Here is an 18,544-nt window from a genome sequence, read left to right as displayed (position 1 = left end):
CAAAGTCTTATTGTGATCTTTCTTTTATAATCTTTATGCATTGTGTTACTTTGCTTCTGTTCTCTTCTATTCTATGCTACTCTATTTCAGATTATTGGGTTCTATTACAATCTGTAAACAATTAGTTTTCCTCTCTTCTAATTTCTTGTATAAAACAGTGTTTGACAGTAAGATGTTTAACGAAATGAAAACTGAATTATCCATTTTCTAACACCCTTGTCCCTAGTGGGGTCAGGAGGTGCCAGTGCCCATCTCCAGCTAACGTTCTGGGCGAGAGGCGGGGTCACCCTGGACAGGTCGCCAGTCTGTCGCAGGGCAACAACAAGACAAACAACCATGCACACACACACTCACACCTAGGGAGAATTTAGAGAGACCAATTAACCTGACAGTCATGTTTTTGGACTGTGGGAGGAAGCCGGAGAGAACCCATGCATGCACAGGGAGAACATGCAAACTCTGTGCAGAAAGACCCCGGGGCGGGAATCGAACCCAGAACCTTCTTGCTGCAAGCAACAGTGCTACCAACTGCGCCACTGTGCAGCCGAAAACTGAATTAAGGCATCCAAAATATTTGATTTTCATGTGAGATCTGGGTCATGCAAGTTTTGTCTCTGCAGCTCTTTCTTTTTTTTTTTTTCAGAGACGTACATCATCGTGTGGTAATTGCACTTTTTTCCCTGCTGTGAAGAGTTGATCCATTACTGACGCACATGGACAAGTTGAAACCCGCTAAGTAAATAAGGTAAAATCTGATTTTACAGGAACAGGTGAGTTCTTTCAGAAACATTCCTGCGAAATTGGTCTGGAACTTTCTTAACATGTTTGAAATGCTTCTAACGTTGCATCGCTACACTTATTTAGTTAAGTTTCCCCTAATTATCCTATCCAACAGGGGGTCTGGTTTCGACTACGTGACAAAACAGTTCATAATCTCACTAAAAATCAGAAAAATTACACAAAATAGGCAATACATCAATATACAGTTTAAATACCTAAAATATTTGTGAATTTACTATAAATAGAATGATTTCAATAGATTAATTACAGATTATCAAAATGACCAAATATAAAAAGAAAATTATATAACAGAAATGAAAAAATATACTAAACAAGGCATTAAAATAATCAAAGCTTTCACATACATTATTTAAAAAAAAGTCTCTAATTTATGGTAACATACCAGCAGCTGTGGTTGCTGACATTTTACTGTATTTATACAGAATTTTACCACATTTTACCGTATTTATACAGAATTTTACCACATTTTACCGAATTTATACTGAATTTTACCACATTTTACTGTATTAATACAGAATTTTACCACATTTTACCGTATTTATACAGAATTTTACCACATTTTACCGAATTTATACTGAATTTTACCACATTTTACCGTATTTATACAGAATTTTACCACATTTTACCGAATTTATACTGAATTTTACCACATTTTACTGTATTAATACAGAATTTTACCACATTTTACCATATTTATACAGAATTTTACCACATTTTACTGTATTTATACAGAATTTTACCACATTTTACCATATTTATACAGAATTTTACCACATTTTACCATATTTATACAGAATTTTACCACATTTTACTGTATTTATACAGAATTTTACCACATTTTACTGTATTTATACAGAATTTTACCACATTTTACTGTATTTATACAGAATTTTACCACATTTTACCGTATTTATACAGAATTTTACCACATTTTACCGTATTTATACAGAATTTTACCACATTTTACCAAATTTCTACAGAATTTTACCACATTTTACCAAATTTCTACAGAATTTGACCACATTTTACCGAATTTCTACAGAATTTACCGTATTTATACAGAATTTTACCACATTTTACTCTATTATACAGTATAAATCTGGCAACCACACCTACTGGTAGTTCAACAAAGATTAGAGACGTTTTGTTTTTTATTTTTTTTACAGTGTATGACCATTAGGAGGCTTAAACTGACCAGTTAAGAATCAAAACATCATTGGAAAATGATCTCAAATAGAATAAAGATATGATCTTAACTGGGAAAGACCTGAAAAGAAAGAAAAGCACAAACCTCCCATGCAGCTTCTCATGTGGTCGTTAAAAAGAATATACTCTTTTTTTTAACGTTTATTGTTCATGACCTTCCCAAGACAATAAACTACTCTGGGATTTAAGCCACGGCTCTTTAAAACAATGTGGCCTCAGTGTCATAAGATTCCCAGTCATTATCTTGGCATCGACTCCAAGCCTTTCGTTTGCTGACGTCATTATTTGGAAAGAACCGACTTTGTTCAGGGAGCAAGCGGGAATGTTTTCCAGTCTGCTGCCTGATGGAGCAACGAGCCTCTGGAGCCGCTAAACGGAGGGAAGAGGACGAGGCGTGGAGCCGACGAACCGAACCATGTGCAAAATCTTCCCACACTTTTGGTTCAAGTCCAGCAGAGGATGAAAAGTTACACAGTAAAAAATTAACAGCAAGATTTATTTTATATGTTGGCTGCTCATTTTTCAAAGTTATATTTTAACCATCTTGTTCTTACATTTATAAATGTCAAAGGTCCAAACTAAATATTTAATTTGGAGATAAATATGTAGCAAGAAAGCTAAATATTTAGTTTGCAAACTAGTTAGATATTTAACTTCCACATTAAATATTTTGTTCCCCTCTCCCCCAAAAACATATTTAATTTGGAGCTAAATTTTTAGTTTTCAAACTAAATATTTTTGTTTAACTTCCAAAGTAAACATTTAGTTAGAAAGCTAAATATTTAGTTTATAATCTAAATCTTTAGTTGTTCAATTCTGAGCTAAATATTTATTTTTCTAACTAAATGTTTAACTTCCAGATTAATTAATTAATTAGAAACCTAAATATTTAGTCTGCAGGCTAAATGTTTAGGTCCCAAATAAATAATTTGTATAGAGTTCAATATTTAGTTTCCCAACTAAATATTTAACTCCACATTAAATGTTTATTTTGATAGCTAAATATATTCTGTTACTCCACACTAAATATTTAAATTACAAACTAAATGTTTATCCTCTTAGCTAAATATTTCATTTGATAGTTAAACGTTTATAAAAGTTTGAATAAGAAGGTGAAAAAGGAGCAACCGTGTGTTTTCTCTAACAGGCTAAAAATATATTATTAGTATTTATTTTTTTTATTGCATAACTTTACAAACAGCATTTTATAGCAGAGCGGCTCAAATAAAATTTTTGGGATTTCAGTAAATAGAAACTATAAAGTTTATTAGCGATGTAAAGCAGGAAGCTTTGCTGTGAGGCTGTTTGGAGAGAAAATGTCTCCTTGAGGGGGAGCGGAACCACTGACCGAACACAGACAAACAGAACCGAGGAAACAGGTGAGATAGTTTAGCTTGGCTCACTGCTTATTGGACACGGGTCACATCCACAGAAAACGGGTCACGCTCCGACTACACGGGTTGAGATTTGGATACAATTCCGGAACACAAGGGGGCGCTTTAATGCGGACCGACTCGGAAAAGTCCCAGTAAATCTGCTTTTGCGTCAATTATGGAGCGCAGACGCTCGTGTGGAAAACAGAACTTGACGTTTCCACGTTGCCTGTTTGTGTCGCTGGTTTTCTACGGACAGCAACATTGTCAACAACAAAGGAGGCGATTGGTGCTCAGCAGAGCGGCCAGTCGGCGCTCCTCTCAGTGCGTCAGCAGCGTCACTTTGCGAGACAATTAGTCAGGAAATGAGGATACAGAAATCAGCTTTTCACTGGGAATTCACATGGCGGTCCAAAACTGTGAGCACTGGAGGAAATTACACAGCTGTTTATGTAATAAAGTGTCCTAATTTGGATTTACACCGGACACAGTGGCTATCTTCAATTTGTAGCTCAGTTTGCCCGCAATCATCACTGTACCTTCATTAAAATATATAATCTAATGAGCTTTGACAGCTTTATTATTTTGTAGCACAGGAGGCATTACATATATCTATTAAGAGAAAAGCAATAGTCACTAGATGCACCATAAATTACTGTAAAATAATTTATGGTGCATTTGAGTTGTATCTTTCAAACTCATTACCATCTGGCATTAAAATATTCATTTAAAGGCTTCTGTAGTGCACTCATGTCTAAATATCGTAATTGTTTTGACTGAATAGTTGTAAATACATTATTTTATTGTTTTTACTGTTAATCTTAACTTTCTATTTTAACCAACTATCAAAGGTTTTAAAGGGTTGAGGTTGTGAATCAGCTACAGACGGTGTGATCCAGGCTTTCGTTGATCTTGATATGATTCTTGTATCTATTCCTATCAAAAACAATAAAATAAAAATAAATGTAATGTTTTATTTATTTATATTTTACAAAATGTTACTCAAGTAAATGTAAACTACGGTGGGTAGAGTTCCCAACAATTGTACTGAAGAAAGAGTAAAAAAGTATTTGGTAAAAAGTACTGAGTGAATGATCAAATTATCAATCATCTAATATTTAACGATTACAGCATCAGACAGAAAATAATAATAATAAAGTTAAGTGGAAATGATGGTATTTTAGGAGACAAAATCACAATAATTCATATAAGTAACAAAAAAATAACAAAGTCAGGCAAAATAACTTTTTTCCAAATCAGTTTCTTTCAATAAAAAACTAATAAAACTTTAATAAAAACTGCAGGTCTGTGTCTGGTGAATTTTTGGTTAAAACATGTTTGTTCTTCAATCAGTGGGTAGAAGATCCAGAAGTTTAACTCAAGTAAGAGTAGAAATACTTCATAATAAAATACCCAAGTAAAAGTAAAACGTACAGCGTAGTAAAAGTACATTTTTTCAAAAAAGTTACTCAAGTAAATGTAACTATAGTTCCAGCTACAAGACAAATAAAATAGATTAGAGTTTGTGGTTATAATGTGACAAAATGTGCACAAACTTAAATGAAAGCTTAACTAAAAGCGGTTTGAATCGTAAATCGGGGTGTTTCTTTAAGCAGGATAATAATTTAAAAAAAACGCGGAGGGAGAAAGGCGGAGCTGCAGCGCCGCCGTCACCAAACAAACCCTCCGCGTCTGTGCGCTCCTTAGAAATAGATGACCGGGCGGCGGAGTCAGACTGCGGGGAGATGAACCACGCTGCGGGTCTGAGAGCTGCAGACGAGCCGAGCACCGCCGTTCATCCCTCCTCTTCCTCCTCCTCCTCCGCGGGTCTCCTTCTCTCTCTGCGGGACGGGACGCAGCGTCCGGGATCATGTTGTTTTCTCCGAGCGCTGCGTTATTATCGCCTCATTGGGTCGCTGCTGAGTGAAAGAGAAAGTCCACACTGGATCTGAAGAATTTCTTTTTTTAATTATTGTTTTATATTTGTAAGATATTTGCATGGTTTTCTGTCTGGTTCAGTTCTCTTTGGATTATCGCTGCGAGGAGATATGCTGGTTTTATTCCTGATCAGTCTGGCCGTGTTGTCAAACGCAGGTAAGTCCAATTATTATCTCACAAACTAGTGCAATCAGCCACTCAAGTAACGAAAACTGTTATGTAAAAAGCTTACAGTGTTATAATAAATCAGTGTAAACTGATTTTGAGGCAGTTTCTGAGGTTTTCCAGCTTGAGCTGCAGGTTCAGGACAATAAATCCAGCGGAACCTGACACTGTGGCCCTGCAGGGGGGTCACGGAGAGTCTGGAAGGCGTCTGAATGCTGCTCATCCCGCTCTATAGCTGCCAAACTTTATCTGTGTCAGAGTCCACGCTGGCTGCAGTCTGCGGCAGGCAGGTGCACAATGCCTCCATTATCTGGTTTTGCATAACATTTCCGATCGAGGTAAATCACTTGACTTGTGTACATAGACACAGTGAGTCAGACTGCAACTCTACTCTGCCTTGCAGAAGTATTCATACCACCAAAAAGTCACATTACAACCACAAACCTCTATATGTTCTTAATTGTATTTTAATTTTTTTGCATATGAAAATCTGCATTTAGTTCCCTTTACTTTGGTACCAGTTGTGGCACCAAACTGCAAATAAAAAATGTTAAGAACTTGTCAAAAATTGACATGTTTTGTAGTGTTAAGTATATTATACTATTATTTTGGGCTGCTATGAACATGAAACAACTTTTAAACCATCCATTCATTACTTGGCTAAATACAGCAAAGAATTAAAAATAAAATAGTTGTTCCAAATAAACTAAAAACATCTTAACAAAAAAAGCCCCAAAAAGTTACACAACTGTAAATATTAGGGCAAATATGAGCAAATTAAACAATTCTGTTGCTTAATTTTCACTCAAATATTACATGTTTAAGTTATTGTGAATTTAAAAGAGAAAGAAATTGCAATAATAGCATTTTTGCATTTTTAATTGAAGAAAAAGATTATAAACTTGGTGAATTTGGTCCTTGGAGCAAGAAATTTGGACCAAGTGTAAAATTCGGTGCAACCATTCGTCTTTAGAAATTATGTAACTGATTGAGTCCATCTTTTTTTATGTAATATCGACCAATTTGATAAATATTGTGTGGCACCTGGAAAAAACAAAAACAATAGAGAAAGAATCATGCTATGAGGATGGCTTTCTTTGTCAGGAACAGGGAAGCTGATGAGAAGATTGAAAAAGTTGTAATGGAGAAAATATGAACTAAAAACATTTGCATAGATAAGAATGGCAGCTATGCTAACGCTAAACCTCAAAGCACATAGCAATAGTAGAAGATAACCATAAACTGCTGAACAGTTTTTATTTGTTTTGCAGAAGCCAACACTAAACTGCTACACTGTTAAAAAACTTTTCAGAGGCTAATGCTAATCGCATAAAAAACGTTAACCCGAGTGGAAGTTAACGCTGAACTACTAACATATAAAAAAAATTAGCAGAAGCTAATTTTAAACTGCTACACTCTTAAAAACTTTGCAGAAGCTAACGCTAATCACAAAAAATGAGTGGAAACTAATGCTAAACCACTAAACATATAAAAATATTAGCAGAAGTTAACACTAAACTGCTAATGCATGGGATTTGTTTAGTAGAAGGAAATCGTAAACTGCTAAACACAAAAAAAAAACTAGCCAAAGCTAATGCTAACCGTGTCACAGTCTGTGTGCCACATCTCCATCTCCTTCTAGTTGATGACTGGTGTGAGACTCGTAAACCGTTTCACTTTCAGCATCTAATTTTGCCTCCTATTGTTACTTTAAAGTTGCATGGACAGGATGACCAAAGTCGAAAACATCTGAGTTCATCCAAGTCATAGAAATGGGTAACATGTTACGGAAATAATTGGTTTAAAAGGCTCAAAAACTGCGGCCATCTTGAAGAGATATAAAAGGATAAAACCAGAGGGCTGAGCATACAAATTTTATGCTTGCTGCACTGCAATGATCCTCCAGTATCGAGTCATATTGATTTTTATCAGGTTTTGTACAAAGAGACAGTCGGCCCAAAGCAATGCAAATTAAGCAGCTGCTTAGGGCCCCCAAGAGCACCACGTTAGCATAATAAAATATGTAAATATATTTAAAATAACACTGAATAATACAGACAAAATGCTATTACACATAGAAAAACAATTTCTATTTTATTTTAATAGCTGTTACACAAGAAACAGTTAATATATTTCTTGTTGGGGAAATGTAAGGTAACTAACATGTTTGCTTGTTTACTGTAAATTTAGTGCTTATTATCTGATGTTACTTTAAGATAACTAAAATATAGCACACTTAAATACCAATTTGCAACACAAAATCCATTTTTTTAGTTTGTTAAAATCAACAGCCATACTAACACTGGTATCATGTAAGCTAAATGCGAACGATGCTAACGATAATAGGTATGTTACACATATAAAGTAGCCTAGGAATGATGATGCATTTAGTGTTGACTTGTTGGTATGTTGGGCCCCAAATGAAAATCTGCTGAAGGCCCCAAAAAGGCTTGTGCCGGCCCTGCCAATAAAAAATGGACCTTATTGTGTTTCTGTGTGTAATAATTCTGTAAGTTCAGCTGTTTGGGGTATAAAACCTTCTCAACATGACGTGAAGCCAACTTTTCTTCATTTTTTCCTCTACCCAGGTGTTGGAGTGGGGGTGTTTCGAGCAGGTGTGGCTCCCCGCTGTGAGAGCAGGGCCTGCAACCCCCGCATGGGAAACCTCGCTCTGGGTCGGCGGGTTCTGACTCAATCTGTCTGCGGAAACAATGGATCAGAGCTGTACTGCTCCTACGCTGACCCCAACGCCAACCAGGCCTGCAGCGCCCCCAAATGCTCCAAATGCAATGCCGCGCTGCCTTTCCTGTCCCACCTGGCCGGCGCCATGTCCGACTCGTCCTTCCGCCACCCCAACACCTGGTGGCAGTCTGCGGAAGGCGTGGAGTCCGAGACGGTCCAGCTGGACCTGGAGACGGAGTTCTACTTTACCCACCTCATCCTCGTGTTTCGCTCACCCCGGCCTGCCGCCATGACCCTGGAGCGCTCGCAGGACTTTGGCCGAACGTGGAGGATGTTGCAGTACTACGCCAGTAACTGCAGCGCCACCTTTGGGCTGGAGGAGGGAAAAGCAGGCGGAGGCCGGGACGGAGCCGGCTGCACCTCTAAGTACTCTGGAGCTTATCCCTGCAGCCGAGGGGAGGTGAGGTGAAACTCTGTCAAGACTTTTCAAACAACTTGAATACTCAGAGGAAATAGCTTATCCGTGCATTTACATGTTTCCAAAAGCTTTTGATATCGTTTACCTACAGTAACAAATTTTACAGGACAATAAATCGTCTCAGAATTTATCGTGATAAACAATAATATCGCTGTTTTGAGACCACGTTTAAGTGAAATTGTGGTACACAATCTAAAATATTAACTAACTTTAATGTCTAACATTTAACAGTATAACCAGAAGACATTTTAAATATCCAAAATAAACAAAACAAGCAAAGCAACAACTAAAACGTAAATGAACAAAAAACAGCTAGTTAAGACTAATCCACCAACCTGAAGCTGTTTCATCCAGTCTTTAGTAGAAAGAGAAAGCAACACCAGAAAAACAAACATGCAACAGGTGGAGCGGGGGGCGGAACCACACCTGCGGAGAAAATGCTGGAGGTGTTTCAGCATTTTCCAACAACCTCTGGAAAAAAAAAAAGCTCCACTGATGAGATAATTTACATGCGGCGTATGGACGGTAATCCGTGCTGCAGAATCAGCGATTTTCCCCTGTTGGCTCAGTCACCGGAAAAGTCACGCTACAGGCGAGTGGCGTAGGAAGCAGAACAAGAGCAAAGCCAGGTGATTGAGTGCTTAATCGGCACGCTTTGACTGCAGCGCTGCAGAGCTTCCTGAGATCCACTGATGTTTAATTGGAACCGTGTGAGTCGGGAGCCGCTCTGCAGCTGTGTGTTGCTGCTCTGGTAGCCTGGCGGTCATTTCTACAAACTGTTTCTGACAGCTGCTGGAGCGCTGTGTGTAAACAACATTTTGTTTTCCTCCCTTGGTTTGTGGCTTTCTTGTGTTAGTGAGAGCCAGTTGTGCAGGGAGCCTGACCTTTGACCTGTGACTCCTCAGCTGATGAGCCAGATCTTAGAAGAGGTCAGGCAGCGCTTCGACAGACCAGCTGTTTTCTCCTGCTGCTCAGCTGGCCGCTCTTTCTCCACCTCTGTAATTAGGATTCACCCCTGAACCGGAGGCTCCAGAGCAAAACCAAGACAGCTGCACAGATTCTTTATACCAAGGAGGCTGTTTACCTCGTTCATACACTGCAAAAACACAAAGTTTACCAAGTTAGGACTGGAAATAAGACAAAACTAACTTACAAGTAACTTTTGAGCAAGATATAGGAGCTTGTTTTAAGTAAATGATTCCTTAATATCAATAACGTACTAGTAGGCCTGTCACAATACATTTTGATAAATTGTTCCAGAAGTTATTGTGATAAATGATAATATTGTTGTTTTGGGACCATTTTTAAGTACTGTAATGGTAATCAATAAACTTTAAATTCTAATGAACATTTAACACTGGAACTAGAAGACATTTTAAATATCCCAAATAAATAAAACAACAAATAGATTGAATTATGAAGTCCCTGTAAATAAAAAAGGACTATATGAGACAAAAGCACCGGACTGAAAACTTTTATAATTCAGTTTTTGGTAGAAAGAGAAAAACAATAAATCATGCCAATCAAAATTATTGAGTTTGTTTTAATTTATCATGTGATTAATTGATTTATTGATTATTGTGACAGGCTTACATACTGGTGCTACGGGAAAAGAACATTTTATGTATAAGTGAACTAAATGTTTTTCTTCAATTTAAGGAATTATTTACTTAAAATAAGCTCATAAAAGTTACTCGTAAGCTACTTTAGTCTAATTTCAAGTGAACTTGGATATTTGCACTAGAGTCTAAACCAAAAATACAAAACATTTTGTGTTTTTGCAGTGTAGCTGCTCACAGATTCAGGACATTGCACCCAGGAATATTTGTCTGATTTGCTGTACATCTCCAAACCAAACCTCAGAGCAGATCTCACTGCTGTCTTGTAAATTTTCGCCGTCACTCTCGCAGCTTTGTGCTTTGTTACAAATCACCCTCGACAGTCGTCTCCTACCACTCCACCCGGCCTGCTTTCTTCTTCTTCACTTCTTTCCTGCACCGACAGCAGCTTTGAAGGGTTGACCCAAGGTGCTTAAACTCATCCACCTTCAGTACCTCTTCAGCCTTCAGCCTCGCTTTTACAACAATCTGCAAATAAGACAGTTGCTGGTTTTACTGAATTGTTCTGCAATACAAATTGAAGAAACACTGGCTTGTTTATCTAATATCTCTTTGAAGAATCAAGTCAGAAGAGAAAATCCACAGAATCCTTGATAATACAGTAGAAAATATGGTTGTTATAAAATCTAACTGGTGCCAGAACCAAAGGGCTCCAGAGTTGTTCTGAAAAGCAATACCAGATTCTCAATAAACGAGTTTCTATCAAAAACAGAAGAGAACAAGTATACTTTCAAGATGTTGGATATGGTTTTGTTTAATACTTGCAGCCCATTTCATTTTATAGGGGACCTATTATGAAAAGTTTACGCTTTGCACGTTTTTTCTACTTCCATTTGGTTTTCTACTGCTTCTAAAAACAAACAAAGTGCTTAATTAAAAAACACCCAACCATTTTATGGCAACAGATTCATGTTTTTTGGTGTCTGGAAAATGAGCTGTTTCAAAAACGTTCCAAATGTAACATCACAAATCAGCAGCTGCAGGGTTTCCCTCAGTGTATTATAAGCCTGGCGGGCCACCAGGCTTTACTTGTGCCTCCACCAGGCTTAGCATTGCTTATTTATTTTAAAAAAATAATAATTTTTGCATTTTTTAAAGAATTCATAATTGGTGTTCAGATATTAATCTTCCAATAACGCATAATTATCAAGTGACAATTCCAAATTTCCTGTCAACTTTAAGCATTTCTTAACCCAAAAACACGCGAGCTGCTGGATGACTGACTGTCCTAGCGCCCCACCACCAGGCTTAGCAAGTTTTCTGGGGGAAACCTCGAATCTACAACCCCAACTCGTTACCTAGCAACCCAAGCAGAACTCCAGCCCGTTTGGTTAGCTAGTTTTACTGCTGCATAATGGCTGATGGAAAAGACAAGTGTTTTGTTGTTAACTTACTATGCAGAAACCACTTGCTGTATTCTTGTTGGTTGTGCAGGAGGCTCCACTTTTGCTTGTTGCTTGTATAATTGCGCATCTGTTTGTAGGAATTTTTACACATGAATGTAAACATTGAGTTGGGCATTTGGGCAGCAGCAGCTTATTTCGATTTAAAGTGACAAGAACTGATCAGACTAAAAACTCATTATCTAAGAATGATTTTGTGCAAAATATTTTTAGCATAGCCCATAAACCTTTCCTAACATGTTCAAGGAAACATAGTAGGACACCTTTAAGGCTAAATGTGTAATCAGCACAACAATAAGCCATGCTGTTACGCTGGTTTTGCAAAACAAAATCCTTACCAGTAATAATTAGCTTCCACCTGCATCAACATGATTGAAAACTGACATTTTTGACCGCATAAGAAGTCAAAACGAGGCTCTATGTGTTGTTTTTAGCAGCCATCAAAGGTCTCAGGGTTGCATGTGAGCTGCTGGGATCAGATAAGTGAGACTGAAGGTTTGGAGCCGGGTGTCGGAGAAAGGGAGGGTGAAGGTGGGGAGGGATGTGGGTTTGTAGCTCGGAGCGATCGCAGGCAGCAGGTATTCTCGGTTTTCTGCTTCTCTCCTTTCTCTGGCGAACATAAAAGCGTGTCATCTCATGTGTTGAAAGCTTTCCGTGTTCACCTGTGACGTGGTAAAAAGGTGATGGTGGAGAGATGGAGGGAAAGTATTCACGCGTTCATGAGGCCAGCCGTAAAAATGTAAGTGTTTGTTACACAGTCTGACCTCCTGAGGGAAGAGAGATGGAAACTCCACAGAGTGAAGAAGTACCTAGTTACATTTACTCAATTACATTTACTTGAGTAATTTTTCTGAAATAGAAAGTACTTTTGGGAGTATTTTTACTAAGCTCTACTTTTTACTTTTACTTGAGTAACTTTATAATGAAGTATTTCTACTCTTATTTAAATAGATTTCTGGATTCTCTATCCATTGAATGAAGAAGAAATATGTTTTTACCAAAAGTTCAGACGCGCTTGTAGTTTTTATTAAAGTTTAATAAGTTTTTTTATTGAAAGAAGCTGATTTGGAGATATTTTCTTTTTGTTATGTTTTGTTATTTACAGACATTTTCGTCATTTTCATCCGTAAAATACCAAAAATTCTTTGTATTTTGGTCCATCTGGTGATATAATTTTAAAATATTGATCATTTGATCAGTTACTCAGTATTTGAGTAAACCTTTCGCTACCTGAGTGAAGTTGGCAGTCCACCTTCTTCAAATCAGACAAAACTGGTGTCAATCAACTTGACAACGTTTGTGCAGCAAAAATTTCTGTTTGTGCTGGTTTGGCTTTGAAGATATTAATGAAAGTTTAAAGGTCAAAAGATCAGCCAGCCCCCATACTTTTATGAAATCAAAACAACGTTTAAAATGTCATCAATATCTTCAAAGCCAAAGCAGCACAAACGTTTTACACTATTTTTGTCTGATTTAAAGAAGACGGTGGGGTCAACTTCATTTAGGTCTTTTCACCAAATACTTTTTTTACTCTTACTTGAGTAATTTCTTGGACGGCTAAATATGTTGAAGTAGTTCTACTCTTACTTTCGCACCATTTTTAGGTACTCTGCCCCCTTCTGATGCACACACACACGCCCACACGCGCGTGTTTCCCTTTTCTGTGCTTCCAACACACACTCCGGTCTCCATGCCCTTTCAGATGAACATACAGTTGCTCTCCGTCTGTCTGCTGGGAAGGAAGTGCCGTTTCTCTGAAGGATGTCGGTCTCATTGGCTAGACGCCGCCGCCGCCGCCCCCCCTCCCAGAGTTTCCCTCTCTCCGTCTTTCTGCTTCCATCAATGCCCATTGTGCCTGTTTACCAGATTACAGTGCACAGCGCTTTGATGGAATTAGGCCTGTTAAAGCTGGGCTTACTTTACTTCGCACACTGAAACAGGAAGAAAGATATTCAGTGTCCCGCAGTGAACTCACAACCTCAGGCCTGAAATCTGTTGCATTTTTTAATGGCAGGTGGGAAAGGCTTTTCATCTCCAAAAGGTGCTTTGAACACAGTCGATCCGTTCCGTCTTTTCAACCTCCAACAATAACGGTAATAGTTGATTTCTGAATATGAATGTTTTGAAACATGAGAAAGGATCAAATACAAACTGAATTAATAAAAAGCTTAGTTTAAAAATGAGCACAAATGAACTTGATCTTGTTTTTCGCCCTGATTAAATTTTTTTCCCAGGCTTCAAACGCCATGCTTTCTGCTTGGAGGACAATTCTCAGCCCTATTTACAGTAAACGAGATTCTTTCTCCGTTCACACAGCTCAACAACTCCCAACAACACAATTAGTCAGCAGAATGTCTAACTTCCTTTTTAAATCAGCTTTACAAGCAGCTGCAGTTGTCAAACTTTAAATGTTTTATTAGTTTGTGAATTTAAGCCCCTAATATTCCTACAGTTTCTTGTTGATATATTTACATTTTATCAAATCAAATAAATAAGAAGTTTATAGTTTTAGAGGCTTTCAGGTTTTTAGTATGTTAAACATGTAGAATAAACCTTGTACTGAACGACTGACAGTGAAAGAAGTCACTTTACTTTTAATTTTCTGAATTTGCACAAAAAATACTTTTAAGAATTTGGTAAACTTGTACAGAACACAATGAATTTGACTCTCCTCTTAAGCAGTCAAACATAAACCCTTCCACTGATGTCTTCTGTGTAGAAAAGTGAGACTTTCAGCTGCTTCCTTCCATTTTATTTTTATACATTTTCTTGTTTGGGATCACAAAGCTCACACAGTGAAAGAAACTGCTTGTGACTGTAAACCAAAGTTTAGCAACAATTTATTTTCTATCAGCTGATGTACCTTCCTGTTTTCAATTATTGTGAAAATATTTATCAAATAATGAAAGGGACAAGTTTAAAAACAACATATGTCCTTCCAGTTGTCACTTAAATTGCCTAAGAAATCTAAAAATTTAGTAACTAAAAGGTTTACTTTTGTTTTCAATGCCTAAAGGTACACTAATCCAGATATTTTGGACATAAATCACATTCATCGCTTTATTTCAAATCTTTTCAAACAACTCTCCTGCATAGTTAATTAGCTGCTGCTGCAAGTCAGTGTTTTCTCAGTCTCTGAGCAAAATAAACCAGAGAATGCTGAACTAAATGTATATCAACACATGTAGCGTTAGCTTAACCCTTTAAGACCTAAGTTTCAAATCTCTACCTGGATATTTTTGCTTATTTTAATTATATGAAGTTCACTAAATGTCCTGTGACATTTAGACATTTAAATTGGCAATGTGACATTGCCAATTTATCCATAACAACTGGAACTTTCAATATCTAGCAGTTATTTTCACAATTTACCCTGAGCACCCCTCAGAATAATTTCACTCCCTGCTACAGCGGGGTGAAATTACCGTAATAACCCCATATTGGCTGGAAAGCGCAACGTCTTCCCTTTCAGAAACCGCTGGAATTTTTCAGACAGCACAAAGTATCGCAGAGTTACGGTACCGCAAAGTTGGCTGGATTGTCGCCAACACGTTTGGTCTAGAAGGGTTAAATGGCCAGACATCATGGGGTTGTAAGAAAATCAACTGAAGACAAGCCTGAAGTTTAAGTAGGACAGATGGTGTCATCTGGAAAAAATGTTTTGTCACTTGTGCAACTTTAGTGCAGTTTAAGCCTCATGAGGTTATTTGATTATTTGGAGAAAAACGCCTTTAAATTCCTAGGTTGAGTGCCTGTTTGCTAGGTCTTCTTCTTAGACATTTCATGTGGCCTCCTATTCCTGAAATCAGCAAATGAACACTATATAAATCCTCATATGAGCTCATTCAAGCTGGATACTTTGCTATAATTTCTACATGCTGTCATCATTCAGCTTTCATTTGGGATGTTCTTGTACCGTCTAGGTAGACTTTGAACCAAGAAAACATGACACTGCATTGTCGCAGTCCAGCTGATGGTGGTACACCATGTGACTCAAAAAGATTACATCATAAACCTGAAACTCATACTGAGCTTTTTCATAATAGGACACTCAGAAAAACACAGGCGTCATCAGTGTATTTGTGAACTTTTACGTTTTATCTCTAAATTTAAATGAAAACCAAAAGAAATAAAAAGCTCAAAGTGGACCATAGCAGGACTGTGATCCGTCAGTGCGAGTTTGAGTGCATGCCAGCAGCGGTGTACGGGTGTGTTCATGTTGCCGTGGCGTTGCCGGGCTGTCATTGGCCTTTTGTCCAGTCCTGAGTTATGTGGATCTGCATCTTCATCCCCGGCTTTGTGCTGCCCAGCTCTTCATGCTCTCCTGTGGACCTGGCGCCCCCTCGTCCTATTTGTCGTATTCTCTTAACCGTGGATCGTAAAGCCGTGCCCCTGTGACCTCATCCAATAACAAGGAAGTTAATAGCGCTCCTCCCATCACACTTCCAGCCAATCAGGGTGGAGCACCAAGACTTTTCTTACATCTTACCCAAAATATAAATGATATCAACTTGTTTTATTCTCCAGCCAGGGTTTGGAAGTGACACCAACTATTTCCCTCACAACAACAGCAGTGGTGTTAGTTGCTAGCGGCAGCAATAGCCATGGCAATGGCAGGCCATAAAGGGATCGTCAATTCAAAGGATTTTCAGGGAACAGACAGAGACAGAACGGGGAATGCACTTGTGCAAGAATGCCCGGCAACATCAAGGTCACCTGAGGTCACATCCAATGATGCTGGGGTGTAAATCAAGGCCCAAATGATTCTAAACCAGCTCCCAATAAAGGAGCAGATGAGCTGGACCAATGTGTTTTATTTTATTACTGAATAAACGGACATAACCCCTCAAAGAAGAGAATTAAGCAGATGTTACAGATCTTCAAAAGACAAAAGTATTTCAGATCTAAAAGTCTTAAAAATTTACAAAACTTGATCTAGTGGTCTCTGAAGCTACATTAGGTAAAATAAAAAATAAAACACAGTAAAACTCAAACACCTTTCTACCAATTTCTTCTATCCAAAGACTCAAAAATGTCTCCACTCTAATTGGCTTAAAGTTACTTTTAGTGCCAAAAACATGTTGTTAAAAAGCTAATTGCTTACAGAGTGAAATGGAGGGCAATGACCTTGGAAGAACATTGTGACAACTACGTTACTGTAGTTCAGTTTAACTATTACAAGTAACAACCAGACTGTACAAAAATGACACTTTTAGTCTCTTCCATTCACTTTGTTTATGTTTTATTTATGGGTAATTTTTGGGAGTTCAAAAGTTTATGCACTTGAGGTATTAAATGATTGCACAATTGGAGGGTGTGTGAAATTCACACACCCTCCAACCAATTTCTTCTATTGAATGATTTAAAAACAAACATCAGTCTCTCCATATATTTACTTTATATTGCAAATGGAGTGAGTGACAAGTGTTACTACACCATTAAGTGTGAGGTATTTGCTATGAAAATCTGTTTTGTTTGGACAGTTTGGCTATTTTCAGATGCTAATGGGCCGTACGAATGCCCAGGTATTTCAAACATTGAAGGAAAAGTTACATCAGACATGTCAAGTTTCTTCAGGTTTTTTGTTAACAGTAGTTAGAGGGTAGCATTCCACATCATTAACTCAAAACATCTTTCTCTGACTGCAAGGTGATTTATCGAACCCTCCCAAAGTGGCAGTCGCTGGATCCGTTCGGTTTGGAGGGCCAGCAGCAGCTGAGGGTGACCAACATCCGAATTCGGCTGCTGAAACACCAGTCGTGCCCCTGCCAGGTCAAAGCTCTCGCCTCTACAAGGAAACCTCTTCCTGTTCAACACTTTGCCATCTACGACCTGATAGTGAAAGGAAGCTGCTTCTGCAACGGCCACGCCGAGCAGTGCGTCCCTGCGCCGAAATACCAGCCCACCAGAGACCGCACCAACCACGTGGTAAGAGCAGAAACGTCTGTGAAATTTGACCCACATTGCAGGTTCTTGATAATTTGGCTAAAAAAGTGATGCACCAACAAATTTTAGAATATAGATATGAACAAATGCAAATAGTAGCAATTTTTTAGTTTTTTTTTGCATGGAATAAATCGTGGATTGAATTTTCACATCTGACTGACAAGTATTAGTATTATTTTTTTCTCATTATTACAGTAGAAACTACATCCTATTTTATTTACATCATTTTCCAGAAACATTTTATGCTTTTTGTTGCTTTAAAACTTAAAAACACAAATAAAATGGTATTTCTTTGAACGTGACCACAAATTTCCTTTAGTAAATATTTAAAATTTTTAAGTTTACTTTTCAGAAAAGGTTACATCACATTTGTGCCTCCAAACAATTTTTATGTAGCTGTACTGGTTTGTAAATGTTGCAGACCCTTTTTTATTTATAAACATGGGATTTCAATTTAATTAAAATGCTATAGCATGAGCTTAAACATACCATTTATGCCTCTCTAGGAAGAGCCAGGTTGTTTTAGATAGTTTTTTTTAACTTAAACAACCAAATATTCATTTTAAAACTGGCTTACATAATTATTCAGATCATCTTTGTCTGATATTTTATCTTGTTTTGAAACATGAATGTCTGACAAAGAAAAACAGAATAAATCAGTAAAGAGGCGCTGTATGCAAGCATGGCCGTAACCCATAATTTACTACAATTACTGCTTCTGATGGACACTTTTTAGGCACTAATAACTATGTGCAAAGCCCTTAGGTAAAACAGTATGTCCAGTTATAACCGGACTTAACCGGCTGTATAATCAAATTTTGACTTAAACTTGTTTTCAGCAGTGGCCCTGCTTGTTTAGACAAAATGACACATTTTTCCAGTCTTTGATCGTTATCTGGCAGTAATCACACCCTGTGGACATTTTTTCTTGTT

The 18,544-nt window shown here is 37.7% G+C and overlaps 1 protein-coding gene across 1 annotated transcript in view; it reads left to right on the top strand.

Annotated features, from left to right (window-relative positions):
- The first annotated feature begins 5,061 nt into the window (after positions 1-5,061).
- Positions 5,062-18,544, top strand: part of ntn4 (netrin 4) — a 32,006-nt gene continuing 18,523 nt past the window's right edge. Inside the window, exons 1-3 of the mRNA XM_032589953.1 lie at positions 5,062-5,474; positions 8,072-8,625; positions 17,315-17,593. Coding sequence (XP_032445844.1) covers positions 5,429-5,474; positions 8,072-8,625; positions 17,315-17,593 — 879 coding nt within the window. The 5' untranslated portion in view covers positions 5,062-5,428. The remainder of the gene's footprint in view (positions 5,475-8,071; positions 8,626-17,314; positions 17,594-18,544) is intronic.

Source organism: Xiphophorus hellerii, chromosome 17, assembly GCF_003331165.1.
Source record: "Xiphophorus hellerii strain 12219 chromosome 17, Xiphophorus_hellerii-4.1, whole genome shotgun sequence".
NCBI classification, from domain to species: domain Eukaryota; kingdom Metazoa; phylum Chordata; class Actinopteri; order Cyprinodontiformes; family Poeciliidae; genus Xiphophorus; species Xiphophorus hellerii.
This window is presented reverse-complemented; position numbering and strand designations above follow the sequence as displayed.